Here is a 27,815-nt window from a genome sequence, read left to right on the forward strand (position 1 = left end):
GTTTTTGAAAGAAGTCTCTTATGCTCACTAACACTGCCTTTCTATGATTTAAAATACAATAAAACAGTAAAATTGTTAAATATTTTTACAACTTAAAATAACTGTTTTATATATATTTTAAAATGTACTTTCTTAATCTGATGACACCTTGATGCAGCCAGATGGTCTAGTTACAACTACCAGTATCAGCTAGCAGAACCATGCTAACCAGCTAAACCTGGTCTCTATGGTTAAATCAGAGCAATGTTTTCTACCACCACAGTGTTTAGATTTATGCTGGAAATCACCCTAGAAATAGCATGTTAAACTGGGAGAGGAAGCAAGTATTGTAGCACAGACAGAAATGACACACTTGGTCTTTTTCCGTGGGTTTGATGCAGTGCTGTTCCTCTCAGTGTGTGTATGTGCCTGAATGCATGTGTGTCTGAGGTGGATAGAGGGACGATGTGCATGTTCTGAATTTGATGGATCGGTGAAGTGACAACCAGGCCAGAAAGCAAAGAGTGGAAATGAGGTCTAACCTTACAGGAAAAAACAGGCCATTCAGAACACATATTCCTTTCCATGTTGTATACTATCAAACAGCGCATTCGACATCATTGCATTTTATAACCTAGTGGATTATAGTGGGGGGGGGGGGGGGGTGGACTACATCTTAAAGTCATCTGAACACTAAGAATATAAAAGATCTATTTCACCCATTCACTCAGACTCATGTTTCAAAACCCACTTTGCTCCATGCAACACAAAAAGAGAGGTTTCACAGCATTTCCTTGCTGCTCTTTATTAAAAAGTGAATAGGGATGCTAGATGTTGAGCTCCAAAAATGTATTGTTACCGATTGTTTATTTTGATAATCCAGTAATCTCCAGATTATTTTGGCAATCAATCAAGTATTGTTAGCAAGTAATAACCAGCTACACTTCATTTAAGGTGTTGTTGTTACCGTGTAATTATACAATTAAGTACTGAGTAATAGTGATTAACATACTATAGGGCTAGGATTAGTGTTTGGTTTTTGTAATTATGTATAATTTACTGTTATTACTATAGTAAATACATAACATGGGTGTCAAGGACACTGTACAATAACGTGTTACCCAATAGCCTTTGAAATGACTTTAAATACATATATAAACAACACTGGGGCAATAATAATTAGTTCAGTAAAGCAATAAAAATAATCTTAAAATACGTTATGTAATAGCTATATAGCTGTGTAATAGTAAAGCAGACTGTCTTGCATTGCAAGGAATATGCATTTAAAATATACATAAACATCAAGAAAATTGGTCATGATTTTAAATATATTTATTTAATAGTTAGACTAATGTATGTACTATATGTAAAGTAAAGTTTGCAATACAGCACTAAAATCATAAATGCTCCAAATACATTGTTTTCACATCCCCATTCATTCTTTTATTGTTTGGAAATGAGCATCATGGATATTTTCTGCAAAGTGTGTCCTTTTGTGTTCATACAGAATAAAAAAAAGGCGTATATAGGTTTGGAACAACATGAGGGTGAATATACATTTTGTCAGCTGAACAAAAGTTATGTTTTATAAATCCAGTACATCTTCTATCCTGTCAAAAAATAATTATAGTCTAAGGTCTATTGGGGCATCTCTTCCACCTTTCCACTTCATTTGAGTGCCCTAGAGAAGAAAGGATCATCATAAACCATTCTGAACTTCAGTATCGCTCAGATAAACAGGCTCCCTGATTAAAAGAGTATTGTTATATGCAGTATAAATCCATATTCACATCAATCAGGCTACATAACAAAGCCCTCTGTTGTGACATCCAGGCACTGAAGGAGGCTGTGAGCCTGTGGGCAATACAGCCCGTTTGACTGGACGCGGTAGTGACCTCACCCGATGCTGTTTCAAGAAATTTCGTTACGAAAGCAGGAACTTCACCAATGTAAAACTCTTCCAAGTTTTCTGACTAAGATTGTGCAACACAAAGGGAATGTGTATGTACTAGCTGAATTCTTGTTTTTTTTCTTGTCATCTGCTCTTTGTCCCAGTCCACAAAATTCCCCAGAGGGCTTCACAGCTCTTTTCCATGTAACTCAGAGTGATCGTAAACGCTGGCTGGTTTAGTCTATGCATGTCAATCACTTGGGTGTGTTTTCCTATAAGTGTGTTGGCAGCATCCAAAACATAACGATTAACGCAATTTTACAATTCAGACACTTTGATGAACTTCCAAACGACCTGTGATAAATCTCACTGCAAAACATAAGATGCAGTGCCATAACATTCTTCAATGTTTGACTATCAAATAATGATATTTGCCCCTAAATATTTGTGTGGTGCATGCAACACAGGAAAGTATGGACCCAGGTTGCACACCTTACCCATCCACACCATCTGATGACATCACTTAAATGTCTTGCTCACAAGAGATGACAAATATGAGAAGATTGAGGGTGTACCTCTTTTGTTCTGTCCGTTTCACTCTCTTTCTCTCAAAAATTTGAATGTGAATTGTATTTTATTGGAATGATTCTTTGTTTAGCATGAGATATTATGAAAGAAATAAGGATAAAGTGACAGTGATTTTAGGAAAATATAAGTTAATTAAGACTGCTCTGTTGTACAGACAATGAAGTCACTATGGATTTTAGAGCAGTGAGTGGTATATGCAGTTCATATATAAATTTGGCTGTGACAGATCATTCACTCATATACACAAATTAGAGTATTTTAATGCTGGTCTTTGATTTCAGACTAGTTTTATAAGAATGTATATAAATCATTTTTGGAGTATTATAGGCGCGTTCCAGTCTGACTCAGCCAGAACGCGCCTAGCTGCCTCGAAATGCTGTCTAGGTAGTGTGTGCACTAGGTTTTGAGACACTGCGCCGGTAGCCAGGCTGGGTCCGTGTCTGTTCTGTGTAGGTCTAGCAAAGCTGATCTGTTCTCATTATAGAAGACCTACAATAGCCCACAAAGAGGAGAAACCACACCTCGGGCATTAGGCTGTATGTGACATAAATAGAGCACCTCTGATGGTTAATGCAGCATGGAAGAACGGCAAGAACGGTTCATACTTTCTTAAGATGGCTCAGGGAAACACCCTTTAACGGTGATTACTGACTGACTGTATCTGCATATGAAGAGGAAACATTATTGTCTCTGTATGCGTTTGAATTATTTACTATATATCTATTCACTTGATTCTCAAAGAGCGTGCTATTTGAATAGACTTAATACATAATTAATAAAACGTTTTGATACCGCAAATTCGAGTTAACGCGCCCGCGATGTGGCTGTTTTTTATCATGCATTTTAACGCCGGGGTCTTTCCAGATCTTTATACACATTCTCGGGGGAACTGTCCTTCCCCGGAGTCCTTTTCGGCTTTATTTCGAGGCCCTATAACCCACTGAAACATGATCACGCGCACGGCACAGAATAAGGAGATACGGACCTAACACAAGCCAACGCGTGTCTTACCTGAAATGTGTTAATCCACTCTCAGGATATGACTACAGATGTGAAGAGGAAAGAAACGTGCTCTCGTGTTTTGTTTTGTTTTTCTTTTCAGTGTGAGAGAACTAATAGCGCAAATGCGGCTTTTCGCATTACAGCGCTCCCGTGAAGCCGCAAACTCATTCACACTGAGAATAAAACAGACAGGGAACGAAGCGAAGTGATGGCAAACGGAGAACTTCACCGAAACGCCGACGCTTCCTCGCTATTGACCAATGGCGTTTAGGATTTAGAAGCTTAATCCCGCCCTCCAGAAAATAGAAGCTAATTAAAGCCCTCACTATCCCTTTGAACCCGCCTCGTGAATAGGACAGAGCGGCCACGCCTTTGCACTGGCGGCTTCTCGCTCGACAGCCAATTAGACGCGCGATGGTTAGATTGACAGGGCTAAACGACCAATGAATGGCGTGGAATGGGTGACGCTTGTCTAGATTGACGTGGCAGCAGGCCAATGGCAGAAGAGCAGCAGGTGCCGCTGCAGGACTGTCGCGCGGTGGTGTAGAGAGCTGCGCGCTCTTTGTTGACAGCAGCGCAGTGTGTCTGTCTGATGCTGGACGCCCCAGATTCCGCATTAATGCCGAGGAATCTGAAGATCAAGGTCTGGATGTCCGCGCCTAACAATTACCGTAAAGTCAGAAGTCAGAAATGGTCATGGAACCAAATCTGAGGTGACTACAGCTGTTTAAATTGAGCATAAATACACCATACAGAAAATTAAATGACAATTTAGCATATTATGTATTGACCTAATAGTTATACATAACATGTGACAAATTGACAAATAATGATGATGATTATTTTATTATTTTTAATTAATATAGTAATTACACAAGTCAGAAACATTCTAGATGATTACAGCTGTTTAAATTGAGCATAAATGCACTGATAAATACAATGACCATTTAGCATATATTATTATTATATATAATATTATTATTTTCATTTAATTTAATAATTAACATGTTGTTACTATAAGTATGTAGGCCGAATACTGACATTACCCCAATTATTGTATTTAGGGAAGTCGTGGCCTAATGGTTAGAGAGTCGGACTCCCAATCGAAAGGTTGTGAGTTTGAGTCCCGGGCCGGCAGGAATTGTGGGTGGGGGGAGTGCATGTACAGTTCTCTCTCCACCTTCAATACCACGACTTAGGTGCCCTTGAGCAAGGCATCAAACCCCCAACTGCTCCCCGGGCGCCGCAGCATAAATGGCTGCCCACTGCTCCGGGTGTGTGCTCACAGTGTGTGTGTGTGTGTTCACTGCTCTGTGTGTGTGCATTTCGGATGGGTTAAATGCAGAGCACAAATTCTGAGTATGGGTCACCATACTTGGCTGAATGTCACGTCACTCACTCACTTATTATAAGGCTACTATTCAGAAGTCCTTTCTTATAAAAATGAATACTTTTTTTAAGCACAACAAATTTGGAATATGAATAGAAATGTAGGAGACAAGTCAAGAAAGCATGTTTTTTTTTAATTATAATTTTTTTTTTATTCTACACATGTCCATGAAGCACATTTTGTCTTACAAAGTAGAAATGTGAATGGAACAGCACAGAGGCCTGGACACTGATTGACCAATACATTGCAATAACTGCATTAAGAAAATAAATACAAATAGAACATGAACCTCTGGATGCCATGGTGAACTCAGGCATTACTGAATCATGGACTGATAAAAGCATCTGATAATTCGTCAGGGTGATGGTTTTCCTTTAGTATTTATAAATGTATAAAACAAAAATGAGGTCAAAATGCAAGTGATAGGTCCAGTTAGATGTCAAACTAGGGTAACCGGACTGACAGACAAGCGCACACACACAACAGTACTCACACGGGCCTATTAAAATCATTTTGGGGTCATGAAGACTAATGATGTCCAAGCAAGCTTACATGCAGAGAAACAGAAAAATTTAAACAGATGACAATAGCAAATAAGTGGATAGATTTTCTATTCAAATAGAGGGCTAGATGTCTAAGATTGTCCTAAGATAACAACTGTACATAGCCCTAAGTTTAATCTGTGATAGGGTTCAGTCAAGTGTATGTATTTTTTAGTCCACACCTAAAACTACAAGAGTACAGAGACACAACTTGAGAGACAGAGACAATTTATTGTTGCTCATTATTATACTATGAATATTGATTTGTATGACTTAATTTAGCCAAATATCCATAAAAATGTCTGTTATAGCAATGCTGTGCAATCATATATTTAAGCATAGGCAATGTACATTACTGTTCAGAAGTTTGGGGCCAGTAATTAATAGTTTGTTCAGCAAGGATGTATTAAATTGACAGTAAACAGTAAATACATTTACAGTGTTACAAAATATTTGTGTTTAAATTAAATGTTGTTCTTTTTATCTGTATTATCAATCAAAGAAACCTGAGGGGAAATATATAATATAAAAATATTGAGAAGCATGACTGTTTTCCATTGTAATAATAAGATAAGCTACACCAAATTAGCATATTAGAATGCTTTCTTGAAACAAAATTGCTTGCTATATGAGAACAATAAATAGCATTTTTAAATATATTCAAATAGAAAACAGTTATTTTATAATGTAATAATATATTACTGTTTTTACTGTATTTTATATCAAATAAATGCAGCCTTGCTGACCATAAGAGACTCTGTTCAATAACACTGCATTCAAAAACGTTCTACAACTCTTAACCTTTGCATATTAGTTTAATACATATTTTGTGTAATATGATTATGCATGCAGCTACCAATAGCCAAGTTTTCTTCCACATTTTGTGCTGTTTATTGTTAAAATGCATGTAAAAAAACTGCATTAAAATGCTGTCTCCTGCCTGTTTCCTTCCAGTTGGCCTTTTACTGATGATGAAACAGTTGCATAAGTAAAATAAATAAATACAAAATAATGATAATAATTTGTCATTTGCAAAGAGAAATTGATTCGATGTTTGCTTTTTTCCCTCATTTAAATGATCATTAAATCTTTTTTAACAAAAAATACTTGGATGAAAACTTGGCAAGTGTCTCAGCTCTATGTAACACATTTTACCATATTCATATATAGACTCAAATAGATTTTTCTCAAAAGACAAGCATGGAAAATGTCTACAGGTTCCATATGTGCCTGTAACATCAGCATAATACAACCTACATTTCTCCATTATTCCCTAAAACCTCAAAACAAGCAGGCTTCACTTTCAAAGGCACACCGCCGGCAAACTAATTACAAAAACACACAAGAAGAAACCTGTCCAGCAACATGCTTTAGGTCAGAATGTTTGTGTGGTCGTTTAAGAATGAATGGAAGCCAGAAAAAATAATAATAATGCCCCAGTCATTACATAACAATACTGTACTACAAACTGTAATAAGCCATTTACCTTACTAAATTTTCCATAGTTACTACTACACAGTTATGAAACACTGAGAGAAAAAAAAATTAAAGTCAACAATCCAAAATATAAATATACCCATACATACTATCAGGTCTGTGCAATTGTGACAAATATGTTACATTATTACAAATTAAATAATGTAATAAGTGCTTCACATAATCTTCTATGTGTATTATGATACAAAAATGCATTAACTTGAATAAATATAAAAAAAAATACAGTACATAAGAGAAACGACTTGGAAATGCTGCAGATTTTCAGTAGTTTCCTATTTTGCAGTGACTCTAGCAGGCATTCCGACATTCAGTAAGACACAAAAGCTCTCGCAACAAGTAATTTGATTTTTGACTTGTTTTTTCTTTCTTACTAGTGTATGATACTGTCATAAGAAGTTATTTCCAATAGGTATTTCCTTCAAAATGTGTTATTGTGAAATCACTCATACTGGTTGCGGCCCCAAGAGGCCACTGTTGTGTCTTGATCAGGTACACATGCTGGAGCCACCGCAGCTCATGTTGATTCTAGAAGATCGCCAGGTTCAATCAGCACACTGGGTCGGTGTTGCAGCTCTCCTCATGTCAAAATGACCTTTTCCATCAATTCCTCTATATTCCCCCACTCCACAGTCTTTGACCTCATTTCAGTGTGACTGACCTGAATCTCCTGTGTTACTGCTACCTTCCTCTGCACTCTGACTTAAACATTAGCTACCTTCATCCTTTCTGAAACCCATCTGAAAGCTCTTTACCTACAAAGCTCCTACTTTTCAGGGGGAATTCATTAAAAATGAATGAAGTATCAATGAGTTCATTTAAGTAGTGCACTGCTGAACCAGTTAAATCTGCAACAGAAACAGGCCGAACAGAATGACGAAATTTCCAATATGGCGTCTCTAGTATATAAAGATCCACATCCCCCCAAATTTTTTTACTTCTGGATCTGTCGCCCTTAAAGGGATAGTTTACTCAAAAATGAAAATTCTGTCATTAATTACTCACGTGTAATTAATTACTCATTATGTGGTTCAAAACCTGTACAGCCCAGTTCACACCAAAATCGGTGATGCTAATTTCGAGGTTGGCCAACAAAAATGTATCATTCCTAAAGTGCTCTAACAGCTGTACCATCCTAAAATATATTTTTTATCATTCATGTCAGTATATATTGCTGATTTTAAAATGTCATTGAATTGTGAGACTTCAGTGTTTCCCTACCCAATTTGATAGGACCTATGTATGACTAAAATAGCTGTTTCCAAGATGGCCACCTGAATTGACTTGCTTTGAAAGATACTTTGATAGCGTCTGATAAAACAGGATTACAGGGGTTAGTGAAGAAGACACATCCAGAAATACTGCACTAGTGCAATGGATTAGTGAATTCACCCCACTGTCTTGATATCTTGCTCTTTCGTTCTCTTCTCCCAGGCGGTGAGAGGCCCCTTTCCCTCTTCTATTCTCCATATTTTGTGCATTCTGTCTTCTCTCAGCCCATCCTATGCATGACCTATTGTCATTAATCAGTCCTACATTGTCCCTTTACGGCCCTCTTTGTCTTAGTCCCCTGTCCAAGTCTGTCTCTCCAGCCCTTTGGTTCTGTCTCTTTCTCCCGAACTCCACCCTCCATCCTGACCCTTTCCCTTTCTTTCTCTATCTATCTCCCTTTCTTTCTTTGACCGCTGCTTTCCCTTGTGCCCTTTCATCCCTGCCGCATGGCTCAGTGTATGTGTGGGTGCTCACTGCAGGAGTCTTGACGAGGTGGTTGTGTGGGCCGAACGAGAGAGGGGGAAGAACAGGGGGATGGAGAGAACTGGTCAGGGCAGGGAGGGACAGAGGGGGAGAGCTGCAGAGCCACCTCGTTCTCGTAACAGAAGGAGGAACGGGAGCCTAAGATGTACTTATTCTCGGCTAACTCTTTAGCACTGCAGGTGGGCGTGTCCGGGACCTCGTAAGTCCTGTTGAAGTATGAGTAGTCCACCTAGAGGTGGGGAGGACACACGACAAGCACAAGGCATAACTAGATTTGCATTTCTAAAAGAGTCATGAAAGGAATATTGTTATTTTAGTTACAGGACAAGTTTTGGGGATTAGTTTTACATAAAAAATAAATTAAGCAGGAGAATTAGCACTATACACAACACCATCTTTGCAGCATGAAGTTGGCTATAGATGGTTTCAAGAGTTCTTATTTATTTAGAATTGACTGATATTCAGAAGGGAATTAAGAAAGCCTTTTTAAATTTCAATTCAGTTCCAATTAATTAAAACTCAGGTTAAAGCAGATGGCCGGAACTGAAATTTGAATTTAAAAATGCTTGAAAAAAATACTATATTAATATTTTCATTAACATTTCTCATGAGATCAGGTTTATCATATTTTATTTCATATTCATAATTTTTTTTCTGATTTGCATTTCTACAGCAAATTCTTTGTGCAGTCATTTCAATTGAAATTCTTGTGGAAAATGGCCAATTAATTCCAAATTATGAATTTTGAATTTGGCCTGACCCTATTTCTTATCAACACAAACACTGATACGGGGTTGCTTATTGTGGTTGTTTAGTGAGTAAAGTTTTAGAGATTGCTTATTTTTCTATAAATCTGGCAACACTGTAAAGAAACCAGTCCAATCACAACTGAGTATGTGAACAGAATCAGAATATTACAATGTGATTGCTGTTGGTTAGAACTTAAATGGCAATAATTCTATTAGTCAACAGATTTGTTGTTGGATGGATTGATGGATTGTGGTAAGTTAAATAGAGCTGTATTACATAGGTTTAAACAAAATTAAAAATCTAACCAGAATGTTTGAGAAATATCAATATAATGTAGCCTTACAAACACAGTAATGAGTCCAATCTGTTACTTCTACACTTTACATTTACAACCACTACATTTCCTTACACATCCGTCACTTTCCACCCTCCACCCTTTTTTTCTCTCTGTGTCTCACCTGGTAGCAGTTCTTCCTTTCATAGAGCACAGGTTCAAAGCGGTGACCCCAGAGGATCTCAGAGGCCAGGTATGAAGACCGGCATTGGGTTGTCATTGCAGTGGCCTCCACCATACCCTCCAGAATCACCACCACTTCCATATCTTTGTCTTCCTCTAGTGTATGTTTGTCCACCTCAAAGAAAGGGCTCTCCTCATTAATTTCATGCACAATTGTCACAGGTGACACCAAAAAGATGCGATCTGTTCCTGTGTCAAAACCGACATTGAGGTCTGCATTGTCCAGTGGCAGGAACTCACCCTCAGGGGTCACCCGTGGCTGCAGGAAAGGTCAAAAGCACTGTTAAGTTTTACATACTGTACAGTAGATCAACGGCACAATTTTTGTCAATGAAAACATTTTAGCTGATGATAATATATGGGGAAAACGTGTCTAACATACCAAACTTGAACGAAATTTTCCACAATTTTGAACAAGTTATAAATGTGTTTTTACACATATCACAGATTTCAAAGTTCACAAAATTTCTGCCAGTAATTTCGACCTCCAAGTCGATGTTATATGTCGTAATCACACATTTTATGATAAAAAATTTTAAAAGCTGTCTTCCATGGACAAATCCAGTCTGTGTTTTGTAGTGACATCAGGATGTGTTAGAAACATTAGAACTGCATGTGGATATGAAATACAATAAAAGACTAATATAAACATGATCCTCAGTGACATTCACAAACACAGTGACACATTTGAATACATTTACGACAATAAGATTTAATTCACTCTTAAAAAAAAAGCATATCAACGCAAATAATTTAACCAGGCCGTTAAATTAAGTCTCTCTCTCTCTCTTACACACACACACACAATGGTTTGCTCTGGTAAAATTAATCCCCTCTGCAAATCTTATAAACCTCTGGTATGAGCTTGAACAAAACAAGCCGTTATTAACCACACCAACTGTCCAGATGTCAATCTCTCTCATTCTTTTTTCTCTTTCATTTACTCATCTTACCATGTATTCTACCGTCATGCAAGGTATTTCTTTTTCTTATACACTAGACTACCCTTCAAAAGTTTGGTAAGATTTTATGGTTATAAATTATTGAAAAATGTATTTTATGCTCACCAAAGATCCATTTATTTAATCAAAATACAGTAGAAATGGTAATATTGTGACATATTATTAAATACTATTACGTATAACAAAATGTCATTTATTCCTGTGATGGCAAAGCTGTATTTTCAGCATCATTACTCCAGTCTTAAGTGTCACATGATCCTTCAGAAATCATTCTAATATGATGATTTGTTCCTAAATGAACCTTTCTTATTATTATCAATGTTAAACACGGTTCTACATTTTTATGAAAAGAAAGTTTAAAAGAACAATATTTATTTGAAATATAAATGTTTTTAAGATGTCTTTACTGCAAAATTTGATCAATGTAATGCAACCTCGCTGAATTAAAAGCATTCCCTAAATAAATAAATAAATAAAAATCTTACAGTCCTCAAACCTTTGAATGGTAGTGTACCTTCAAAAGTACCACAGTAATGCCATGGATCATTAGAAATGGTAACCCGTTATGGTAATGCTACGGAGTTCTTTGAAATACCTTGGAATATCAAATAAAGAGCATATGGAATCAGTATGGTGATCATTTATAAAAAAAATAAATATTACAATTAGTGCTGTCAAACAATTAATCGCATCCAAAATAAAAAAAAATTGTTTACATAATATGTGTGTGTACTAGGTATATTTATTATGTGTATATCAATACACACATACATGTATATATTTAATGAATATATGTAACGTTTATCAAATGTATCTTTATATGATGAAAATTGTATGAATATATATATATATATACATGTAAATATTTTCAAAATATAAGCTGTATGTGTGAATGTAAACAAAACCTTTTATTTTGGATGCAATTAATTGCGACTAATCATTTGACAGCACTAATTACAATACAACGGTACAGTATTACCATCACTGTACCAAGGTACAGTCATATTTGCTAGCATCTCTGTCAGTGTTTATTTTCCCTCTGTTTCACCCTTTCCAATTATTCTGACCTCAAAGCAAAATCAACATCCACTTTAAAATTTACTTCAAAACTGGGGTTGAAATTAGCTCTTGTTTTGGGGACAGTTTCCAACCAGAACTAACCTTGCATTGTCAAATTATCTTTTGTTTCTTTTCAAAGAGTTTTAATTCAGAATTTAATCAAAAGAATAGGTATTTTGGTATAAGTCACTTTTGGCGCTTTTCCACTGCATGGTACGGCTCAGTACGGTTCACTTTTGAGGGGTTTTCCACTGGGTACAGTACCTGGTACTTTTTAGTACCACGTCGGTTGAGTTTCCAAGTGAACCGTACCATTAACAAAACATGACGTGTAAACTCTGCTGATCACATATTGGCCGGAGAGAGTTGTCATTACTTGCGTCACTGAACTTGTGACACAAACACATAAAGAACCGCTAGATTTAAATAAGTACAGCCAGCGATGGATCGAAACGCAACTATTTTGAACGAGCGCACCTTTTTTAAACAACCAAAAAATGTTGTTGTCTGTTGTGGAAGTACAGATGTTCCTCTCATTGATAGCAGAGGAGTGGATCCATTGAGAGCGTGATGGGGTGATGCAGAATGAAAAGAGTAGAGGCGGCACAACTATAACGATGTGAATAATCCTGCCCACTGATTCTTAATTGCAGTGGAAATGCAAACCATGCAGAGCCGAGCCGTACCACGCAGTGGAAAAGTGCCATTTATGTAATGTGTGAATTGCATTTTTATTCTGTTTAAATGAACAGACAGGACAAGACACAAACAAAGCATCTCACTGACCTTCAGTATCTGTGCTCGCACATGGGCCTCCACCAGGTGGCTCTTGCGCAAGTTTCCCACTCGCCACATCATGCAGAGTTTCCCGTCCCTCATGGCCACCACGGCCACATCCGAGAACACCAGTGTCTCATTGCGCTTCTTGGGCTTGGCGATCTTAGCCATTACCGCCCCAATGATGAAAGCGTCGATGATGCAGCCCACAATGCACTGCAACACGACAGCCAGCACCGCCAGGGGGCAGGCCTCGGTAACGCTCCGGAAGCCATATCCTATAGACGTCTGCGTCTCCAGAGAGAAGAGGAACGCCGCCATGAAACTGTTCACCTGCTGAAAGCAGCGTTCCTCTGTCTCTGCCACCATCTCCACTCGACCGGAATCTCCTACGGGTTCCAGAGGAGCCAGCGAGGAGGAAACAGATAAAGGAGTAGATGAGGAAGATGATGTCAGGGGCGGCACCAGGTCCCCATGAGCGGCGGCGATGAGCCAGAATGTGAAACCAAAGAGAAGCCAGGAGAGCAAGAAGGAGAGGGTGAACACCACGAGCATCCAGCGCCAGCGGATGTCCACGCAGGTGGTGAAGAGGTCGGTGAGGTAGCGCTGGCCCCTTTCGCTCATGTTGACGAAGGTGACGTTGCAGCGCCCGTCCTTGCCTACAAAGCGCCGTCGGGGCCGGCGGGACTGGCTGCGGCGTTCGTGGGGTGGCAAGGGCGAGAGGGCAGACGAGGACTTTCTCTTGCTCCTCTCCCACCTCCCTTCTGCCCCAGACTCCCCCCTGAGCGCCGGGCCATGCCCTCCTCCTCCTCCCCTCCTCCCTCCCCCTTCTTCATCATTATCGTCATCCTCTGCATCATCATCATCCTCATCCCTCTCTCCGCTCCTTCCTCTATTGCTATGGTGATGGTTGAGCACTTTGCCATTACAGTTGGGTGACGGAAGTGTGCCCGACTGGGAGGAAGTGACATCATCACACTGTGCAAGCCTCATGACTTCCTCCTCATCCAGCGGGGTGTCCACAACCGCACTGAAGCGCCTCTTTACCCGAGCAGCGCCCATTATTGGTGACAGCAAGGTGACTACAAAATGTTCAGGAAAATAAGCCTTGCCAGCTAAATCCAGGGTCAATATAGAGACGCAATGATATATATCCAAACTATGAATTGTAGACTGTATTCTACAGTGAGGCTTATGGCTTGAAAGAGACCGTATAATCATTCAGATCCCGGCACCCAATCGTTGCCCAGAGTCGGAACACAATCGCATTAGAGATCATCTCTGACATCATCAAAGAGTCTCCACTTGAGTGGTCCGTCCACTGTCTGCTAGTAATAAACCAGCATTCCTGGACTATTGTACTGAACGCAAAGTTCCAAAGTTGTTAGATGCAGTAAATAAAGAAAAATAAAAAATCCAGTTTCAATGCAGTTTCTCAGCTTTAGCAGTAGTTTTGCTAAGGTTAGGAGGTGGGCAGAGACTAGACAGAGGAAAACCGTGCTGCTTTAGGTCTATGCGTAACATATAGCAGCTTCATAAGAAAGTGAGCAACTAAAAGGCACAAACAAACAAGGCGATGCTCAGGCAGAGCAGAAGGATGAAGGAAAACTGAACTTACATAACATGAAGGAAAAGCATAAACAAGCCTCACATATAGAGGGAAACTGAAAAGAACATGCACTAAACTGTCTAGAACATATGTGTGTAATAAATAACAACGTGCATATACAGACCAATCTTTCCCTTTGGGACCTCTTCAGCTTTCCTTATTTAAATGGTGAGATGTTTAAAGACACAAGAGAGACGTGCAATTAATATGAGAACTAGTCAACATTTCCTAATACTTCACAAATGGGACCTCTTTGCCTTCAATATTGTGCAAATATAACTCTGGAACAGAACAAGTCCATTTCTCAATCATATTAGACATCAGAACAATTTAAACAGTCAAACAGTGACATTCTGTTACAGTCATGTTTCCATCTCCAATCTCCAAACACCAAGAGCCCAGTTCTCCAAAAGAAAGCATAATTTTGCTCAAGAAAAACTCTTGATTGAAGTTCTATAACTGAATTACTATAGTGCGCATAAAACAATAGTAAGAGGTTTAGAGTGAATTGAATTATGACTTGTTGATTCACTTTGATCTCTCCAAAAGCTTAAAAAAGCTAGGAGATTCTTTGAGATCTTCTTCAGAGTCCAAGTCCAGTTTGGTCATCAACAAAACACATACAACTGGTGAAATGTTCCTAAAAATGAACATTAAGTCAGATAAATTTTTAATGTCGTAGATTTAAAAATAAAATGATAGGAGAACTGAAGTGGTGTTACCTTTTCATACACCTCCTTTGAGGAACCTGTAGTTCGAGGCTGAATGAATGTGAAAGAGAATTTTTAAAAACAGTGTCTAGTCATGAAAAGTCCACTTGAACAGGAGCTTATTCAAGGATGAAATTAGAAAACAAAACACTCAAAAGAAAAAGAAAATTTCTAAAGTGAGAGATGACAAAGTTTCATCTTCAAATATTTGTGGTAGAATATATCCACGGCAAATACAACTCAAGAACAGTTTGTCAGGGCCCTGTCACGTTCCTTATTATTCGAATCTGCGGTTTTTGCATTGAGGACATCACAGTCTCTGTTAACTCCTAGAGAGAAAGCATAATATGAAAGTTAAAATGAAATTTAAGGACTAGATAAAACTAATAAATGTATCGCTATGTGACATATATGCTGATTAAGTCTGATTATTTATCTCCAAGAAAATGTTGTAATTCCATTTCAAAATTCTAACAAACTTTTTATATATATATATATAATTTATATATATATATAAGTATATATATAAAAGTTTGGACACACCTTCTCATTTACAGAGTTTTCTTTATTTTCATGACTATGAAAATTGTAGAGTCACACTGAAGGCATCAAGGGCTATTTGACCAAGAAGGAGAGTGATGGGGTTCTGCGCCAGATGACCTGGCCTCCACAGTCACCGGACCTGAACCCAATCGAGATGGTTTAGGGGTGAGCTGGACCGCAGACAGAAGGCAAAAGGGCCAACAAGTGCTAAGCATCTCTCGGGGAACTTCTTCAAGACTGTTGGAAGACCATTTCAGGTGACTACCTCTTGAAGCTCATCAAGAGAATGCCAAGAGTGTGCAAAGCAGTAATCAAAGCAAAAGGTGGCTACTTTGAAGAACCTAGAATATGACATATTTTCAGTTTTTTCACTTTTTTTTGTTATGTATATAATTCCATATATAATTCCACATGTGTTAATTCATAGTTTTGATGCCTTCAGTCTGAATCTACAATTTGCATAGTCATGAAAATAAAGAAAACTCTTTGAATGAGAAGGTGTGTCCAAACTTTTGGTCTGTACTGTATATAAATAAAAAATATAATTACCAGTGCTGGCAGTAAATGAAGTGCATAGATCATCCCGTGTCTTCTTTGCCCTTTCGGTCAGCAGAAATCTGCTGAAAAAGAACAAATATTATGTAAAAGATAAGTGTTTCCTAAAAAGTCACCGGCCCCTCAAATTGAAAATGTATTAATTAATTAATTGATCGATCCATTAATTAAAAAAAAAATGATAAAAAGTAATTCTGTAGTTGTAAACCATAGATGAGTAATTCCATATTTCAGTAATACAAATTATAAATGTAGTATTTGTTTATTTCTAATATCAAACATATAAAAAAACTATATTTCAATTTGTTTAATAAATAGACTTTCAATGTAAACTGCACAGACTTTAACCAAAATAAAATGTCAAATGTTACAATACTTTCCATTATGATTATGATTGCTAATTATATATTTTTAATTCCACCCTGTGCCCCAATATATATATATATATATATATATATATATATAAAGGCAATAAAGCTCTTTCTGATTCTGATTCTGATATATATATATGAAAAACCACCTTGGCCTTGACTTTGAATAAGTTTAAATACACAAGTCACAAGTAATTTTTAAGCAAATATATTTTGCTCTTAGTGCCATGTGTGTGGTTCACTAAAGGATTTGGAGAGTGTGTGAGTCACATCTTATCTCACCACCAGTCTTTGACCTCTGACTCTAACCTCTACACACTGTAACCTAGGGCTGTGTGTATGAGAGAGATCTCATTAGAGCACCAAACCTATTGATTAACACATGCACCAATGCTGCTGAAAATATGCCATGGACACAGAGCTATACGGTATTCATTTTCTCTAATAAGATCATCTGCAGCAGTTAACTATGCATATTGTAATAAGTTATCTCTAATAAAGACTAATACGAATAATGAAATGTTGCTCCTTTTAAAAAAGCTCACGTGCAACAGATATTATTTTAATAACACTTGTATGTATTGTGCTCAAATAATGAAAATAAGTGACAATTGAGTGCAACAATCCTGTTTCTAAAGTAACCTTAGCATATAATACACTTTAACACTATAATAAAAAACAACCTTTAAATACTTTATAACTGTTTAATTATTGTGTGTGGACTGGAGGTCTTTTTGACCTCATACTGAATTATTATGCAAACAAAATACTGAAAGGATGTAAAAATCAAATTAAAGCATTGAAATATAAAAAGTATAAGTAAAATGAACAAACGAACAAACAAAAAAGCCTGTAAAAAATAAGCTATATTTTGCAATTTCCACTATTTCTAAGCAATTTTTTTTATTATTTGTGAATTTCTTTTTACAAAAGGTCAGACGTTCTTGTGTCCTCTGAAGCACAAGATGCTTGAGAACTAAAGCAAATTAAAGCATTATGATAATATAATTTGTAAAGCAAAAAAAAACTAAATTTCCACTAGTGGTCTCAGATTAATAAAAAAAAACCAGTCAGACTCTCTAACTTTCTCTCTCCTTATCTTTCTGTGCCTCATGTTGGAGGTGTCTGGTGAAATCTCCCATGCTGTTAATGAGAGCTGAGTGCTCCTCAAACACCCCTGATCCTCTCCAGCATGTGCAGTGTTCAGATGTGTGAGATATGGGACCAAGGTCAGCGTGATACGGGACATTCTAGAATAATTGCTGGCAAAGCAACAATGCAGCAGTGCCAGACTTATGTCGGGAGCAATTAACAGGAAACTATTGAAATCTATGTAAATCAGCTCAGAGGTTACACAACAATCAACTTAGACTACATAACAAGCTTAATAGCTGTACCTGCCCCATCTGACTCCAGAATATTTTAATAACAGAAGTTGAATTTTTTTTAAGGATAAGCTATTTCAACAAATTTCCCAGTGCTCTATGAATCTCATTGTTTTCAACAGCACAAGTGTATTTTCTCTCATCTCTATGACACTCAGATTGCATTTGTCACTCTATCCATCCTGAATTCTCTCTCTCTGTCTTTCTATCACTCTCCCAGATTACATGTCCATGTTCAAGAGTTATGAAGAGAGATTAAGTCCCTGTGAAAATCATTTCAATAATATTCTGCACAGTGAATAACCTTTTGAACTTTTCTCTCCAACATACTCTCTATTTCACCTTTTCACAAATCTGATGGGGATAATCTTCTGGAGAAACTCTAGATGTATGCTGTTATTACATCACATGGCTGAGGTCATGATGATTTCTAAAGTACTGTATGTGAAAGTCATTTTACTTTATCAAGGACTGACAATACAGACTCATATTCTATACACTTTATGCTTTTACAGGCACTTTGCATATGATAAACATTTGTTTGTAAATTGACAAATAGTATGACAAATAAACAAATAAAGACAAATAAACTTTACGTAACCAAGGAGCGGCATAATTATACATGGCAGCATACTTCCACCAAAAAGGGTTTTGTTCTAAACCACCATGGGAATATTATTTTTGGTTTTGATTTGATACTTTTGAACAGTTTTGGTTCCTGAATGTTTCCATAAATTATTTTTACAAAAACATTTGGAACAATAGAATGCAATTTTGATTGTCCTCAGCAATTAATTGCCAAATTAGATAATCTGAGATTTCAACTGAATAACAAACACAGTATAACAAATAAGAAATACATTTAATATAATTCTTGTATGAATAAATAAAGTGTTTACTTTTCACTGACATTGAAAACATAAAAACCTATCGTTTATCTAAAAATAATTGTATTTATTATAGTTAGTTATTAACGTTAATTTCTAAATTTACTAATGCATTATGTTTGTATGTTCATTTTATTTAATGTACTTGAGCTGACATTAACAACTAACTGTGAATATTTGTATTTTTACTGACTAATACTGACAAAGATTAACAGTACAGTAACCAGTATACAGTAACCAATATATTGCTCATTAGTTATATTAGTTAATGCATTGATGGGAAATGTAAAGTGTTACCCATATTTTTAAACATTTATAGCTGCACATGCAACAAACACAAGATTCATACTGAGAGCAATAACAATGTAAAACAGGCAAAATTTAATTTGCAGAAAATCAACGCCTAAAACTACACTGACCAGAGACGTACTGGAAATGCTGATTAAGTGAATAAAACGTTATTAGAAAAGAACTAATTGTTTTCAAATGATAATGCTGATTTACTGTAACAACATCAGTAGTATTGGTAGATGGTGGAAATGCATGCTATGTCACCTGCAGCAGAACACATGCAGTAATCCAACAGCCCACATTCAGCACAACCAATCCATAGTGTCATCGATTCCTCTATGCCACGAAATGAGGCCACAAAATGTCCATGGATTCACATGGCCAGGCTGTGTCTCTCTCAGTTTCCCTCTCTGACTCACTCTCGATATCTCTAACTCACTTTCATTCCCTGATTTTCTGTCTGCTTCCATCTCTCTCAGTCTAGATATGCCAGAAGTGTGCGATGAGATTATATGATCCAGTCAGCCTGCAGAAGCCCGGCTGGAACTAACTCATGTTAATCTGAGTGGAGTAATGGGAAAAGTATTAACTACAGATAACATCACCACTCACTGCATTTCTACACAATAGGCTTCAGTGCAGTCTCGTAATCATTAGAACCTAATGTATGCCAAGAAGAGCCAAACTAAATCTGTTAAATGCATGAAAGAGTAATGACCGTTATTTTTAATCTCGAAGGAATATTCTGAGTTCGGAACAAGTTAAGATCATTCAAGAGCATTTGTGTTATGGTAATTAATTACCACAAAAATCATTTCAACTCACCCATTACAATAACAGACATGATAGAGGCCAGTTCATAAGTGTTAAAATTCGGACCGTTATTGCCACACAATGTAAACAATTTGCATGTTAACATGATTTTATTCTGTTAAACAAACATGAAGTTTTACAACTTTGACGCCATGACAACACAAAAACGACTGTAATTTAAACTGCTTTACAGCTCAAATAATACTCAAGTTTTAACAGAATAATTAATGTTAATGATTTCATACATTTATAAATTCTCCATTCCTTATTAACCTTTTCTGTATAAATGTATATCCAATTTTACAACTTTGTCATTTGATTATACAAACATGACTGTAATTTAAGCAGCTCTAATAATACACAAATTTTAAAAAAATAATTATGGAATTATTAGCTCTACATTTTTGCAAAAAAAAAAACACTGGTAAACTTATTAATTCATTGTTACACCATGTGTTTTAAATTCAGTTAAAATTATGACAAAATATAATGTATTATAATGCACATTATAAATAATTATAATGCATTATACCCTTTAAACATAAAGGCTTTAAGTAAAGTGTTACTAAAACACTTTTGTGCTACAATTTTCTGTCTAAAGATATATCTAATTTAACTTTAACTTGTCAAGCCTAAAATATATTTTTTTAGAGCTCATACGCAGATTTCTGTTTTTAAAACTTACAAATACTGGCCACATTTACTTTTTTAATCTTAATCTACATTTCTTTTAGTTTTGTTGTTGTTGTTGTTTTTCTTTCTTCTATCAATTGAGCTAAACTTGAAGTAAACCCTGAATATTCCTTAATGAATACATTTTCGAATACATAATCATTCTTTATGCCTGTCTTTCTCCATAGTGTAACATAGCATATGCCTAATTCTGCTAAAGTCTCTCCTGAACATATTATGGTGCTCCTCATTCACTTCTCTGTCTCCCTGGTTTCCACACAGTGGTCTGGTGCTGCTGAGACAGCACCACTTCAACCCCAAGAGCTTCTAAAATGTTGTGTTACCTTAGATATACGTGGGAGTGCTGAATTTGTATGGACGAGCCAGCGCTGACAGAACTTACTCTATTTCTTGGTTTTTGCAACCTTATTTCTATAGGACACTACATTGACTTTATGGGTTATGAATTCAATGAGGAACTGCCTCATGGTGTCTTATCATAGAACCAATAGTGTGCACATATTCATTATGATAAGAGCAAGCTAGTGCATGTTTAGTTGGCGAGGAAATTAAATTGTACTTTCGAACAACAGCTCAAGAACACAGGTTGACATGGAAAGAAACACCTATTGTCAAAGGCCCTGTTGCTCAAATGGTACTCATGAGCACCGCTCTGAATCATTCAATGACACACGGGACACCCTGCAGACCTTTATTGTGGATGTCCGAGAAGGTCCGTATCATAAGGTCCAAATCATTTAGAAAAAGTTGCCAACAATATTTAAATCCAAATAACCAAAAATCCAAAAACGATAACTATAAAGATTGCTAAAACAAAAGTTTAATTAGTGCCCACACCAATGTATTATAATTTGTCACTAAAATAGATCTATAGTCTCCTATGTCTCCAGATCTATAAAGTTATGTCACTTTAAATGCTCTGAATTCTGATTGGCTGTCACTCTTTTCATCATTCATCAGCTCAATGAGATTCCAACGATCCTCTGTGTTATCACTATAGCTGTGCTTTGGACCTCCCTATTCTCATTGAATTAGAATGGCAAATTGAAACTTTATTGTACGATAACAAAAATTATAAAGGGAAATAATTGTTGGAATCACTTTCAGAAGAATATTTTCCAGCTGATGAACAAAAACATAACTGACATCCAATCAGAAATGAACAAATTTGAAAGTTGCAGGCGATGTAATTTGGTTGAATTGATGATTCAATGACTCATGGCTCCTCATGATAAAGACAGTCACTTACTTCCACCTACTGTCTAAATAAAGTTACCCGAAAAATGTTTCAATGAAAAATCCCCACTAAAAGACTGACAGATTGTCTAGATGGAGTACAATTCCAAGACTGCTGAAGCCTATAGATTTTTGATTAATGCTGATTATATTCCACAAATCTTACATGCGAGTATATTTTAATAGAAATATCTCTTCTCCGATGTTCATCATCTCAACCATCTCAGACTCAATTTGTCTCTGTACCTCCTACAGCTCTGCCTCTCGCATTCTCGAAGATTAATTGTTGGACTGAAATAATGCATCAATCTTTTCATCTCATTGTTATTTTTACTTTGCAGCGTTTCTTCTGCTCATCCTCTGCACACATGAAAAGAAATTAAAAAATGTTGTTTGTCAGACACATATCGTAGGCTCATTCTCATGTGATGTATGAAAAGTCAAATTAATACATAACTATACACTGCATAATAATAATGGCTAGATTAAATGGGAGAAAGCATAACACTCTCTCACGCTATCGCTTTCAGATTCTCTCGATCACGTGGAGGAGAAGAGGATGGGAGATAAAGAACTAATCCTTTAGTCTCAAATAGTTCAGGGTTCATTTTCACATCACCACATAAACTCAAGCACAAATTCTCCTAATAAAAGTGATCATGACATTGCTATAAAATCATTTCTACAGAAATCAACCTTTTTACTCTCTCTGTGAGTCAAATAAAGAAAGCGCTGATTCTTAGAACTAATGACCTTGAGGTTAATCTCTCAACTACAAACTAATAATACTGTAAACAGCACCAGATGAAGAAGAGAGAAATGAAACAAAAATCCTCGTTGCAGTGGCACTAAAGGAGGACAGTTATTTCGATCCTAAAAGGTGGAAAAGGCCAAATTTAGTGTGCAATTGTCTTTCTGTGTAGTTTAATAAAAAGTTAATGCAGCAGTTTATAAATGCTATGCAAAAAATTAGACTATAATATTACAAACTACAGTATCAACTACAAATCTAGACCTCTTCATGTAGAATACTATAAATATAGCTACTATTAAATCTACAGTATAAGCCTTGAGGAACCGTTTTTATAACTTTTAATAATTATATTAACAAACATTATAATATAAATGTTATGAAAGCTTTCACAGATTTCGTATTTTATATTTCATATTATGAATATATATATATATATATATGAATATATCATATATTTAAAGAGTACATTCATAAAAACGTATGCAACTGAACGTGAGACATATTTTCGACAATATTTTTAATTACTTAATGATTAATGAAGGTTATTAGGCCTATAAAGCTGACAGTGTTTTGCTGAAAAAGGCTGCTGTGAATGATGCCTGACTGAAATGCCTTTCACCTTGAGACTTGAGTGTTAACTAGTTTTATTACTCATATTTTGGTATTCTCATACTCATATTTTGGTCTTTAAAAAAAAAAAACCTACCTATGCGTTCTATACTAGACTAACTGAGACTTGTCATGGCACTTGTATACTGTTGTTGTTCTCTTGTTGACCTGACTGCTTCTATTGTTCTCATTTGTAAGTCGCTTTGGATAAAAGCGTCTGCTAAATGATTAAATGTAAATGTAAAATGTAATGTAAATATTTTTGTGTTGTAACAAAGACCTCAAAAGCATACTAAAAACAATTGACCTACATGTTGAGCAAATCCACTATGAAATGTTTTTTGTTTCGTGTTTTCTAAACCATTACCAGACAGGCTATATGGCTTAATTTGGTAGGCATAGTAATGAGCTATGTCATTCACAACTATAGTATATGTACAATCGGTTTACTTTAATAGTATATAAACAGCACTGACAGTGGAAGTCAAATCTGAAGTTAGAAGAACAAAAACGACACTCACCGGCTCGTGCACAACTTGTCATCACATTATAGTCCAAATGAGCGTTATTTCTTTTCAGTTTCTATTTAATTTATATAAAACTTTTCCTGTTCAGAAGATAAAGCGTCTCCTGATTTAGGATGCGTCGCATTTAAGAAGATTTGCAGCGCGTGGAAGTGTTGCGTGGGCGCTGTCCGCGCGCTCTGCTCCTCGCGCGCTCACCAGCACACACGAAAAACTTAAGTGGAAGCTGCATCCTCTCCTCACCCTCTCTGCATCTTTTCAGTCTAACTCTCCCTTTTTACTTAGTCCTTGTCTCATGCCACTGAATTTACAGTAACGGTAATCTGAATGGTTTGGTGAAGTAATGTTACGTCACATCATCAGCAGTGTGTTTGGATCGCAGTAACACAGTAAGTACAATAGGCTTATATCTAAACTCTAAAGTGGATATGACAGACACATAAAGCAGCAGAGTATAAAATGTGTATGTTAAAAAATGCCTACTTTAAATAGCTCGCATGAGTCCAAAAAAGAAAAAAGACTGAGATTGATCAATGGAAAATGCTCTCCAGGCACGGAAACAGAAAGCAAAGAGAGGCTGATAGAGACCGACAGGCTGACGTGACTGCAGAGAAGTGATTGGTTATCCACTGTTAAGTAATGTTTTATTTATGACATTATTAAATATTTGGTTAACCTGTATAGCCAACGTGTGTTGGTCATAAATATGAAACGATTGGATTATATTTTACAAATGACCAAATATGTGGAGGTGTTGGATTAGCTGATACAAATACATTTAAGTAATTCAACTGATGATTCAAATGACACCAACAGTCAACCTCATTTATTTTCACGTGAGCTGAGGTTGCGCATATAAACCGCTAGAGGGCGGGATGTTTCTATTTTTCTCCATTTTCGGTGTGAAAATACTGTTTCAGTGAGAGAGAATACTGTTTTCATCCAAAGGAGTTGTGCACTTGCTGAACCAGTATACATTTTTACAGCTAACACGGTTCACTGTGAAAAGGTGGCTTGTTATATAAGTGCAAAAAAAAAAAAAACCAAGAAGAAGAAAAAAGAAACTCACCTGGACATGGTTATACTGTGACTGACTTAGAGGGTGGAATGAATGTGCCTCAAAATGTAAAAGAATGTGTGGTTTTACAATAAAATGGATCTGTTTTAAGTTTAACAAGATAACGGTGGCTTTAACAGCCATGTACATTCACAGTTTTAACGTCCCATTTACAATATATCCATGTACTATTATTTTTTTGTACAGCCTAATAAACTTTAGGACATTTGGACTTGTTTTCGAGAAATGCCGATTCCCTCCGGTACCACTCTCTGTTTTTAGTCTGTTTTTCCACACTTCTTCATTATAATTTGTTCTGCCTGACTGGATGATATGCTTTCAATAAAAAATTAAAATTGCAGTAAATTAATTAAATAAAAATATAATTATTTAATACCACTGTATAAAGTGATATAGGCTATAAACAATAAACTGCCACTTTCCACTTCTGAAGGGGCATGGAATTAAGTGTCCTTCTACTCACATAATGTCTGAACTCTGTGTGGCTTTTCTGTCTGTAATCAAGTACAATGATGTTAGGCAAGGGCACGCACAAACTGCTTTTGGCTATTATGTCATGAAATGGCCAGATTCATTATATGATTGGAAAATTGCCCAATTAATAAAAATGGTATTTCATTATGCAAATAGCCCACTTAAGTGATGCATCTCAACACATGTCAGTTCTCAGAAAGCATGACTGGTTAATTTCAATGGAAACAGGGATTATATAATCTAACTTTCATGAATGCAGATGTAATCCTGTGCTAGCTTTCAGCACATGTTCAGTGTGGTCCTGGAATAAGATAAACATCCAGCTGAACAGAAGCCAATCTCCACTGGAGTCTGATCCACTCGCTGAACCTTGGGTTGCCAGATCTATAAAACGCTGAACTGAAAGTCAGATTCACTGAGTTTGCTTTTTGTTCTAGCAGTGGAAAAAGATCCAAAACAACACAATTTTGAGATAAATTTGAGTTAACTAGCCTTTAACTAATTTCTTCATGTCACCATCAAAAAAAGTAGTAGTAGTAGAAGCCTTTTACTTTTGGCATGCTCTGTTTTGAGTAATAGAATAAGAGCGAACTACTACTGAAATTCTGCCAGTCAACATATTTAGAAAATGTGTGAACGTCATTTCTCTGAAGACAATGTTCCTGTATGGCCGGGGTAAAAAAATAGACAATTTAGCAAAAATTTAAATGATGGATTTATAAAAAATTTTTTTGTCATCGGCTGGCCTAGTAAAACCCTGGATTCAATTTCAAAAATTAATTCAGTCTCATAAAACAAATGCACACTTCTTAGTTTAAGTGAAATTAAAGATTACATACTGGATGGAGATTTTTAGTGAGTCATTTCTGCAGGTTACTTTGAAATGCCAATAGATGGTGATAACAAGCGACTTCATCATTCAATCATTGAATCAAGTCATTGAATCATTCAGTTAAACGATTAGTTTAAATGCACTGATTCTTTCAGGAATGAAACAAGAGGTGTGTCCCAAATTTTTTTCGCCATTTAAGTAGTGAGTGTCCCCACACAGAAAATTCCAAAAAAGTGGAAACTTAAAAAAAAATAGTCCAGTTATCTTGAATTAACCCTACATCGGCCCTGTCCCAAATGGCACACTCCAGACTTGTGGACTTCCTCAGGGTGACGTCATCTAGTGCAGACCTAGGGCCCTTGGCGCTAGTCCCGGTATTTTTGGGACAGACTTGATCGTCACGCCGGAAATAACAGTCTGGTCTGGTATGGTCTGGTTGCTTTTGCTTATGCCACCTGGGCATTAGACAATATATACATGATTATTTAAATAATGTATACAGCTGTAATAATACATAATGTTCCTTTTGAACTAAGATTACAATTTTAACACATAATAAATGTGCGTGAGTTCTAGATGAAGGTTTAAATATAAATAGTAGTTTTACATACGACTCAGTAAAGCCCTGACATTCCGTTCTATTTATTTAATGAATCATAATGCGATCGTATTATTCAATGCGCTATTATTATGTTTGCGATATCAACCACTGGTCGATGACCATAATGTTTGTATAAACTGTAGGTAACAACTGGTACACCTAGGTCATAAAAACCGTAATGATACCTACACTTAAATATTTTCTTCTCAGCCATGTCATCAATTGCTCTTGAGCGAAATCTCCTCCCATCCGTTGTCTAATTGGCATTTCGCAAGGATTCCTGGGTAGTTAAAGTGTGCGGAGCCTGCATCTATGCAGGCTTCGCTGAAGACCGCTTCAAGGGTACAAAGGCCCCCTAGCTGAGCACACTTCAGAGCGTTAAAATGCTGAATGGGATGGCCTACGGACTCGTAGACTCGGTGACCACGCACAATTTAAGTCCACGAGACCGAAAGTCCACATGAAGTTCGCCATTTGGGACAGGGCCATCAGGGGTTATCAACTCTAATCTAATCTGGAGATCCATCCTTGATCAAACCCACATGCTTGGGACTTTCTAGTAATCCTGAAGGCCTTGATTAGCTTGTTTAGTTGTGTTTAATTAGGGTTGGACCTAGCTAGAAAGTTTTTAGACCTAGCTAGAAAGTTGACCTCTGAAAGAAAGAAACCCTTCCCTACAAAGTGCTTAGTAAGTGCATAGTAAATCAGCTAAGTACCTCTATTTTGAGTGAGATGTTAAATCATTCAAGTAAACCAATTTGTTAGGCATGCGTTAGACATTCCTCCAACACAGTCTGTTTAATGGTCGGCTTGAACATAAATTAGAAGCACTGAAAATCATTGGACTTTCTTTTGCTGTATCTATGCTGTGTCCAAAATCACATACTCTCTGAGTAGGTAGCCTACTTCTTTTAAGGAATTACTTCATAACTGTTTATCTCTGTTGTATATAATATGAATGTGTGTGGTATGAATGTATTCTGGACTTATGACATTCAGCATGTTGTCATTGTCATGTGTCCTACCTCAAATATCTTTAATGTCAAATCCTCTCCTTTGTCCTCGTGAGATAGCGTACACTTCAAAATTTTGCCAAAGCTAGTATAGGTGCTCCAGGTAGTTTTTGTCTATACTGTTTAATAAA

At 36.5% G+C, this 27,815-nt stretch overlaps 1 protein-coding gene and 1 long non-coding RNA gene across 4 annotated transcripts; both read right to left on the minus strand.

Annotated features, from left to right (window-relative positions):
- Positions 1-8,094: 8,094 nt before the first annotated feature.
- Positions 8,095-15,108, minus strand: kcnj14 (potassium inwardly rectifying channel subfamily J member 14). Its single transcript, XM_059567443.1, has 4 exons — positions 15,038-15,108; positions 12,716-14,955; positions 9,850-10,167; positions 8,095-8,870 (listed from the first exon to the last, which is right to left on the minus strand). The coding sequence occupies exons 2-4, from the start codon at positions 13,925-13,927 to the stop codon at positions 8,610-8,612; spliced, it is 1,791 nt and encodes a 596-aa protein (XP_059423426.1). The 5' UTR covers positions 13,928-14,955; positions 15,038-15,108; the 3' UTR covers positions 8,095-8,609.
- Positions 15,109-15,141: 33 nt separating this feature from the next.
- LOC132158152 (uncharacterized) lies at positions 15,142-24,280 on the minus strand. Of its 3 annotated transcripts, none has more exons than XR_009437670.1 (3): positions 23,684-24,280; positions 16,118-16,185; positions 15,142-15,354 (listed from the first exon to the last, which is right to left on the minus strand). It is a non-coding gene; the product is annotated as an uncharacterized LOC132158152 (long non-coding RNA). The 3 variants fall into 3 exon arrangements; XR_009437669.1 differs by having other exon boundaries at positions 16,118-16,188; XR_009437668.1 differs by lacking the exon at positions 23,684-24,280 and adding an exon at positions 19,322-19,532 and having other exon boundaries at positions 16,118-16,188.
- Between the last annotated feature and the right edge of the window lie 3,535 nt (positions 24,281-27,815).

The sequence above is a fragment of the Carassius carassius genome, chromosome 15 (assembly GCF_963082965.1).
Source record: "Carassius carassius chromosome 15, fCarCar2.1, whole genome shotgun sequence".
NCBI lineage: Eukaryota > Metazoa > Chordata > Actinopteri > Cypriniformes > Cyprinidae > Carassius > Carassius carassius.